At 43.8% G+C, this 9068-nt stretch overlaps 1 protein-coding gene across 2 annotated transcripts in view; it reads right to left on the bottom strand.

The window, feature by feature from the left end:
* Positions 1-9068, bottom strand: part of bnc2 (basonuclin zinc finger protein 2) — a 146952-nt gene that overhangs the window by 85228 nt on the left and 52656 nt on the right. The window contains exons 1-2 of one of the 2 annotated variants that reach the window (XM_008317174.3): positions 8018-8876; positions 6797-7147 (exon numbers count right to left, since the gene is read on the bottom strand). In XM_008317174.3, coding sequence (XP_008315396.1) covers positions 6797-7147; positions 8018-8020 — 354 coding nt within the window. In that variant the 5' untranslated portion in view covers positions 8021-8876. Of the gene's footprint in view, positions 1-6796; positions 7148-8017; positions 8877-9068 lie in introns of those variants that run through there. The other variant, XM_017035441.2, reaches the window with a different exon arrangement.

The raw sequence follows: 9068 nt of genomic DNA, 5'->3' as shown, positions 1-9068 counted from the left end.
GCTGTGTGTGTGTGTGTGTGTGTGTGTGTGCCCTGGCTCTGTGCTTAGGTCCCCCTCATTAGCCAGCGGTGGGGGGGTGACATCCTGAACGACTGGCCCTTCAAACACACACTTCCTCTTCACACCAATGACTTCTCCTCTCTGCAGGAAACAACTCCAAAAAGTAAGGAAAAAAAATGTAACGCCTGTCTTTTGTGTTTGAATTTTGAAACAAGAGACGAACATTTAACTGGGGCACTGGAAAGAAGGAAGTAACCGTAGAAGTTGAACAATGAACAACGATAAAAGTATATAATCTTTAAATTTAGGTTCTGTCTCTCTGTCTGTCCGTCTCTCTGTCCATCTGTCTGTCCATCTGTCTGTCCATCTCTCTGTCCGTCTGTCCATCTGTCTGTCTGTCCGTCTGTCTGTCTGTCCGTCTGTCCATCTGTCTAGTCCATGCCGACGTCTTCCTATATAAAAGCCCAACTACGTTTCCATCCTTCCTTTTACATTTTACCACCGCCCTGTGATGAGAATGAAGCAGATGGATCTGCGTTTCTGTCGTTCCTCCGCTCGCTCTCTCTCTCACACACACACACAAACACACAAACTCTCTCTCTCACACATAACTGTCCTGCAGACAAATGATAAAGAAGCCATTTTTCACTTCCACGGTCATTTCTCTATACACTGCTGTGTGAAGTAAAAGCCTCCTCAGGGTAACAGGAAGCAGCTGACACGGAGGGCCGGGAGTGATGCTCACATGATACGTATTGATTGCTGCTCTGCCTTAGGTAGCTCACACACACACACACACACACACACATAGAGTAGGGGTCGTTGCTCCTGGAAGGCATTGCTGCATGGCAACAGAGGTGACTGTACGACCTCTGACCCTTGGGATAACTGCCATTTGCAGAATGATTTATTTTACACAATGTTTTTCACTGTAAAAATAATTATAGTTGTGAATGTTTTAAGGTTGTCAGAGTAAAAGATGACAGAGTGAAGAAACCAAGATAAGAGCTGTCGCTGTGGACAGCTCCACTGACACGTCTCTTCAACAGCCTGACTTTAGAAGCACACGGGCGGCGGGGGGAAAAGAGAACCTTTAATTTCAACAAAGGAGGGAAATCATGTGATTTTTTTGTTTGTTTGTTTTAAATTGATTTTTGAATTAGTCTCAAGTACGGGGTGTTGTGTACGTCACATCTTTCTGGTTTGTGGGACGGACAAACAGTGTGAATGACACCTTGTGTGATCCTTGTACTGCGTTAAAACATATGACTCAAAAACACACGCAGCAGCCGTGTTGTACACTCTCTCTTCAAAAATAATGCTGCCTTCAGGGACTTCTGTACTGCTGCACTTGCACAGAGACTTGCGTCAGAAATGTGTCAGTACTTGTGGTTCTTTTGTTGTTCTACCTGGACTTTTGCAGTGTTTTTAATGCGAATTTACAAATAATGACCAGCTGTACTATTGTAATCTTATTTATTTCTGCAATTTTATCTTTTTGGGAAAAGGTGCATCCTTAAAAAACCTTCAGCTGTTCTCAGTTCAGCCATGTTCCTTTTTTTATACCAAATAATACCTGAAATTTACTGCATACCTGCTGCTCGTGAACTGATCCAGCGTTACTTTATCTGCGATCTCAGGAGCCCTTTCAATAAAGACAGTAGCTGCAGAATAAATGATCTGATTTAGCATCTGGAGGACTGGTAGCGGGATAGAGTTTTAGGAATAGACGGTCAAGAAGAAAGAAGGAGGGGGTGGGATTCTGGGGGGGGATAAGAGGAGTAAGGGAAAGGACAGCGAGAAGAGAACCAGTTAGGAGACACGAAGAAGGAAAAAATAAGAAAAAAGTAGTAATGGGGGAAGTGGTGCGTGTCTTTCTGCAAATCTCTTCATTCACCTCTGCTCTCCTCCAGCTCAGTGTAGCCAAGGCCAGCCAAGAGACACTTCACCTCGCACCCGCACACACATGGAACCAGAGCCAACACACAGAAACATACACACTCCCAAAAACTGCACACTCCGTGTCTCCTTCTCTCTCCCTCCCCCTGTCAAGCATGTGCACATACACACATACACACATACACACATACACGCATACACACGCGCACCACAACGGGCACATGAATATTTAGCTAGCCACCCACTCACGAAAACAAAACTGTCAGGACACACACACGTGTGCGCACACACTCACACTCACTTGACACTGGATACATGCATATATATAAATATATATATATATATTCATCCATATTCTCTGTGTGCACCGACCCATCAAAACAGACACCAAAACAGTAAATAACATTACAGTGTAATCACTGTCCCTCTTTGTCTCTCTCCCTCCCTCTCTCTCTCTCTGCCTTTCACACACACACACACACACATGTTCACTCACTGTGGATAATGCTACACATATGCATCAAATCACTGCCTTCCACTTCCACACGATGGTAAGAAGAAATGCATATGCACCACATATGCTGCATGGAGCCTGTCTATAATTCACCGTGTGTAAAACAGTTAGGTATGTACACACACACACACACACACACACATGAACGCACACACACACACACAGTGCTGTAGACCTATCAGTGTGCTAATAGGCAGATTAGCAGTGTCTGTGATCTGCAGTGAGAAGGATAATATCAAGCCCGTTCCTCCAGTCAGACAAAACAAAGTCCAACATGTTATTCCATAAATGTCTGTCACCATGGCCTCACAGCCAATAGCATTCACTCTCAACTCTAACATAAACAGACAAGACTTTCTGGCTCATTTGGAAACATGTGAAATCATGGGGGGAATAAAGTGAGCCAGTATGAGTGTAGCATGATGAAGGAAATGTCCCAACGCCAGACGACAAAACGTTCAAATGAAAACCACTTCAACGCAAATAAAAGTAATTGGAAGAGACTCCAGGAAATGAAAGATGTTCAGTTTGAAAAAAAAAAAAGACCTTCAACTGAACTGAGGAACAGAGAACAACCTGAAGTGTGTCAGAAATATTTCTACACAAGAAAAATAAAATAATATTAATAATTTTTTTTTATCCACAGCTCTTGATGAATTCTATATTTTTAAAATGCCTTAAATTCAAATTTATGGAAGTTTGCAGGTTTTGATTTAGATTTTATATTTTATTTTTTTATTTGACTGTTTAAGGAAAGCCGTGCACTCCTGTGATTGATGTAAATGCACGCGTGTTTTTTTATCAAACTGAACCGGTACAATTATATAGAATACAATTGCTTGAAATGGTCGAGAAAGTGTCAGAAATGTATTTCTCATTTCTGCAGCTTTGTAAACGCCATCGTCGGTGTGAGGTGTTTGACAAGAGCAGCACTGAGAGCAGACTGAAGCTGTGAAGCCACTGTACCTCTTCAAGATCTCGGCCCATAGTCGACCTGTCGCACTTCAAAGGAAGTCGCGTTACAGCAGCCTTGCAAAAAGAAAAGGAAGAGGCTGTTTTAGAGTCTGAACACATCCACTGATTATTATTATTATTATTATTATTATTGTTTCTGTCTCAGCTCTGCTCCTGAACCTGGGTGGCATCATCGGATCCTGCGGTTGGTAGAGCTTGGGGCCCGGTTTTTTTTTTTTTTTTTTTTTACGAGCTCCTCTTAACCCCTGAGTGGTTCCCACATTCCTCCGCAGATGAGGAGAGGAAAAAGTCGCGGCCTGCGGCTCCTGTATTGTGTACAAGGATAATTCCTGATGTAGCAATTAGGCTGGTACAGTCTGGTCTAACGGAGGGGTTTTTAACTTGCAGGGGTCGATATTCATGGCCATGCATGTAGACTGTACTGGATGCAGCAGCGGCTGAATTAAGGCTGCGATTATTATGGCTGCGTTAAATGGCTGGGAAACAATTCAGCTGCTAATTAATGTTTGTTTGTTTATTTGTTTCTCTCACCCTCCCGCATTCTCTCTTTCTGATCACCGCAGTACAAACTTCTCCTTCTATCGTGCTGTTCTACCAAAGACGCGCAGATGTTTCTGGAAATTAAGATCCAGAAGAAAATATGTGTCGTTTCTGCTGTACAGTTCCACTGATTTCTTTTAAATTGCACGTTCTTTTTATGTTGATGACAGCGGTGTGGACTGTGAGGAGTGTAAATCCTCCGCTGTGTGCGGTATATCTCAGAGTGAAAGTACATTAAAGGCCGGCTTTTTAGACAAGACTGTGGATAAATCTCTACCAAAAAAAAAAACCTCATTGGTCAATTTTGTTTAAATTTCGTTTAGTAAAATAAAAGTAAAGAAATATGAAACGATAGAAGGAGAGCGCACGTGGAATTATCCAATAGACGTAATTTAATTGTTTTTCATTGTTTTAATGTAAAAAATATTTTAAAACATATTGATGTTTTTTTTATTTAATTGCCTATTTTTTGTATTTTTTATCTTTCTCTTCTTTATTTCTGTGATGATTTAAAAATAAGAAAATTCTCAAAGAGCACTTGAATCACAAAATAAATAAATAAATAAATAACAAGTGAAACCGAGACATTTTGAAGAGAAATGTGATTTGAATTTGAGCTGGTTTTCAGTTAAATCGTGCGAATATATATTTTGAAGAAAGCATCGCTGTCACCAGGTTAATGTTATAATAATAATATTGTAGAAAAATGTTCTGTTTAAAAACCATCCCTTACTTTACAGTCAGTCATCGATCAGTAAGACTGAGATCGGCAGATATTTCACGCCTGACCTCTGTCTTAATTTAAAATAGAAACAAACTCTGTCGACGTCATAAATTTGCTCACTTTAAAAACTCCTAACACGTGTGTGTTATTTTCGAAAAGCAAAAAAAAAAAAAAATTTTAAAGCACTTCCAAATGTTGTGTCTTTGAGATGCCCTCTTCCTCCTCCTCCTCCTCCTCCTCACCACAGCTGCGGGTGTGTGCGCACCAGGGCGCAGAGCTGCTTTGCGTCTCCATCGATCAGGAGGAAATATAATTTGGCTTTAACAACAATAAAATACCGCATCCCTGGTGCCATCCTGTTGATCTTTAAGGTAAAAGATGTGGCTATTTTGAAAGGCAAGCCCCTAACCTATTTTTCCTCTCCCCCTCTCTCCTCCAACACCCCAGGGTGCGCCAGCCTCGGCAAACACAAAGTCATTATCGCTTAGATTCCAATAAGGCGAGTCTGTCAAGGAACGCGCTTCCTTCGGAGAATTTATGTCATGCCTACTAAACACGCAGAGAGTGGCGCGAGCAGGGATAAATAAGAGCGAGTCCACAGCTGATTAGAGTTAAACAACGGAGCGCCTTTGTAAAAAAGGAACGCGGGTGTAATGGTGGGTCCCAGCGGATGCTGAGCGCTGGGCCCACGTGCGTCCACCTGCCTGAGCACAGGAGTGACGTGATCACCCGTCTCAATCAATACACTTTTAATTCAACTTTTTGTTTTATGTCAGAAGACTGGAAAAAACGTATTTTTATGACCACGGTAGAAGCAGAGTTTTGCAAACTCAATTTTTGTTTTTTTGTGAAAAGAAATACAGAAAATGTAGGAGCAGCAGAGGCAGAAAAATGACATCATGAAACAAGCCCGGGGCTGAAATAAAAATAAAAATAAAGAGTTCAAAAGTGACTACAGTTTAGGCTGTGAGCTGCGGACAAGGTGACAGAGTCATTTGGCGCCGCTCACAAACACAGATAGACGGAGAAGCTGTTGCACAAGAGCCGCTGTGGCCCGGCTGTGGCCCGGCTGTGTACCAGCGTGTTCACGGTACAGAGAGCCCGCAGCTCCCGCTATGATTAACTGCACTTCAACCATCTTCTATCTGTACTCTCTCCCACACACGGCCGTGCACGCGCGCACACGCACAAATTTACCCACACAAAACATACACACACACGTTCAAACACACTCTCACACCGGCACAAAACTGGACTCGAACTTCCCCTCCGTTAATATCCAACATCAACGTTCAACTCGGCGTCCTTTAAATATCTTTCTTTTTAAAAAATAAATGTTTTTTTCTTTTTCTTTTTTTTTTTTTAAAGCATCACACACACTATTATGGTAAGGTAACTATGGCTGTCCCTCTGTCCGTTATCAGCTGCACTTTTCCAGAGGAGCCAGCGGTGTTAACTCGCGGCTCCTCTGCTCTTCTGCAGCCGCGCTAGAGGCTTCCTGCCACGGCCACATGAAGTCAATTAGCCGGTCCCACTGGGGAGCCCCTTCCCGGGACTTTATCTGCACCGAGGTTATCAAAACACGGCTGTTGCCTGCTTTAAAACTCCAACACGGGCTCTTACACCAATTACGGAGACTTAAGCGTGTAAGCATCCAGTCCAGACAGGGATAATTCATCAAGTTGTAAATTCTAGTTATTTATATCAGACTGAGGTCATAATTTCCCCAGGAAAGTGTTGTGTTTTTTATATCTAATGACACATGCTTGATTTTTTTTTCTTAATTTTTTTTAAGAAGACAAAAATACGGAAAGGTTTAAAAGACAAGCACAAGAGTACGTTTAAAAATAAAGAAAAATAATCTGGACACAGAGACAGCTAAGGTAACGTGAACAAACTGATGCTCCACACACAGACAAGCGCATGACACACTAAAAAAATAAAAATAAAAATAAAAACAACAAACACCACAACAGAGAAAATGAAAAGTTTGTTTCCTGGATGCAGACCACAACAGAGAGAATGAAAAGTTTGTTTCCTGGATGCAGACCAGAAAAGAACGCGGGGAGAGGAAGACGGAAGGCTCGATGTGGAGTGAGGGGTGAGTGAGGGGTGAGTGAGTGCTGCTGCTGAGCTGGACGTACCTGCTGGGACATTCTGTAGAGGAGGTTGCTGTCAGTGCTCTGCTGCTGCCATGTCCCCATGAAGCCTGGCTGCTCAGCACTTGGAGGTCTTGTGCTGAACTGCATGGAGCTTTCGCCTGCTCCCTCAGCGCTGCTCCTAATGATGCTAATGCCACCCAGACCACTGCTGCTGCTGCGGCTGCTGCTGCTGCTGCTGCTGCTGCTGTGGATGCTCTGGAGGATGACAGCCGAGCCTTTGGGTCTGTCAGCGGTGTCCGGAGGTGACCTAGGCAGCTCTGGGTCCGTGCTGGGCTCTGGCGGGACTGTGTCGCTGCACTCACTGCCTCTCACATCCAACCCTGCCTCTTTGGACTGGGACAGAGAGAAAGAGAGAAAGAGAGAGAGAGAGGGAGAGACAGAGGGGGAGGGCGGGAGGGATGTGGGAATGTGAAGGAGGAGAGAGAAGGGGGGAAAAGTCAGTAAAGGTGGGTTCTTTTGGGGTCGTGTTGCCTTTTTTGTTTTTGTTTTTTTTTTCCTCAGTGAGGACAGAAGAGAGTGATGAGATGATGGACAAGGTGTGTGTGTGTGTGTGTGTTCTTGGCAAGGATGATGCTGTAAAGTGTAAAGTGTGTGGAGGTAAATCTCATAAAGAGAGAGAAAACATGGCGTGTGGGTTTTTTAGGGGGGCCTTATCCTGGACAAGGTGGGATGAGGAGAAGGATGGAGGTGAGGAGGTGGTGTGATGGTGAGGAGGTGAGGAAGAATGGGGAAAATGTTGGTTTTTTAACTGGTGAGGACAGTTACTGATGTGTTCACGGCCTTTTAGGGTTTTTTGGGTTTTTGGTCACATGGTCAACACACTGGGATGAAAACACAAAATCAAACACATGTTCATCCGCTCGCATGCACACACACACACACACAGCGGACCGGTGATAAAAGATTGTGCTAAAAGTTAGTAAACTTGTCCCTGAACACATGCTGACAGAAGGAGTCAACGACAGACGTCAACCCTGCGACTGTCTTCTCTCACTTGAAAACTTTAACCTAATATTTAAACCGTCCACTACACCGCAGAACTGAAGGCACGGGATATCACATCAACGCACGGCCAAACTAAAGAACATGGTTTTATTTTTATTTTTATTTTTAAAAAGGAGAATTTACGCAAACCCAGTGCCGTAAACAGAGGCTGTATTTACCGCAGACAGACGAGCGCAGAAAGACATGAACGTCTCTTACCATCAATTCTGTGTCCCAGCAAAGTGAAGATGAGATGTGGGAGTGAGCCACCAGATATCCAGCTCTCTGCCTACTGCTCCTCTGTCTCTCCCTCTCCCTCCCTCTCTCTACCTCTCTCTCTCTCTCACTCTACCTCGCTCTCTCCTTATCTCTCTCTCTCCTTGTTTGATTGTGTCCTTCTGTTGACGTCCGTGCCGCCGCCTGTCCTCTCTCTTTTACTTCTTTCTGTGCGCTCTTCCTTTCAGTCTCCCCCTCTCTCTCTCTCTCTCTCTCTCTCTCGCTCTCTCTCTCCCTCTGACCACTCTCAGTACTCCACCGCAGCTGCTGAGGAACTGAACTCCCAGCCTGAGCGCAATGTTCGTGTGTAATGTGTGTGCGTAAGGGCCGGAGTGCGACAACGTCTCGCTGCACACACACGTACACACACATAGGGAGAGAGAGAGAGAGAGAGAGAGAGATGCAGACACTTCGTGTGTGCACAAAGGGGGAGGGGGTGATGGGGGAGTGTTTCCTCATTACAACCAGCAACTTCTCCAGTGGGACCTTCTCGCCACACGCAAAAAATACACACATTCAAATCCACGCGGTGTCTATTAGGTTAGCGGCTCCCGAAGACTTGGTGGGTCGGGGCCCACAGATGGATCGTGGGAGGATGTTTTCGGTTTTGCAAGAAATTAAAAGTAAATCAAAGTAAAGATGCTTCGTCAGAATGACCAATTTTCTTCTTTTCCTTAGAAACTGTGATCAAAGTGGTCTGGTCTGGTCGGGTGTAATGTGAGGCACTGCAGCCCATTACTCAGGATCCGGGAAGGATAGGACAGAAGACATTCCCAGAGAATGGGTTGGACAACATTGATTGTCAAATATATTAGTCCTGCTTTTATCTTGAAAAACAGACATGAAACACTATATTTATCTTCAACTTGATTGACAGGTGTCAAATGATCAGTTAAAGACTGATTGAAAAATATTTTTATATTTATTTTAGATAATGAATGGATGGAGGAACTCAGTGCTAAATAAACAGATCCTCTGTTTCTGAAGTTAGCGA

The sequence above is a fragment of the Cynoglossus semilaevis genome, chromosome 9 (genome assembly GCF_000523025.1).
Source record: "Cynoglossus semilaevis isolate Cse_v1.0 chromosome 9, Cse_v1.0, whole genome shotgun sequence".
Classification (NCBI taxonomy): domain Eukaryota; kingdom Metazoa; phylum Chordata; class Actinopteri; order Pleuronectiformes; family Cynoglossidae; genus Cynoglossus; species Cynoglossus semilaevis.
The sequence above is the reverse complement of the archived record's forward strand: the minus strand, read 5'-3'. Positions and strand labels throughout refer to the sequence as shown.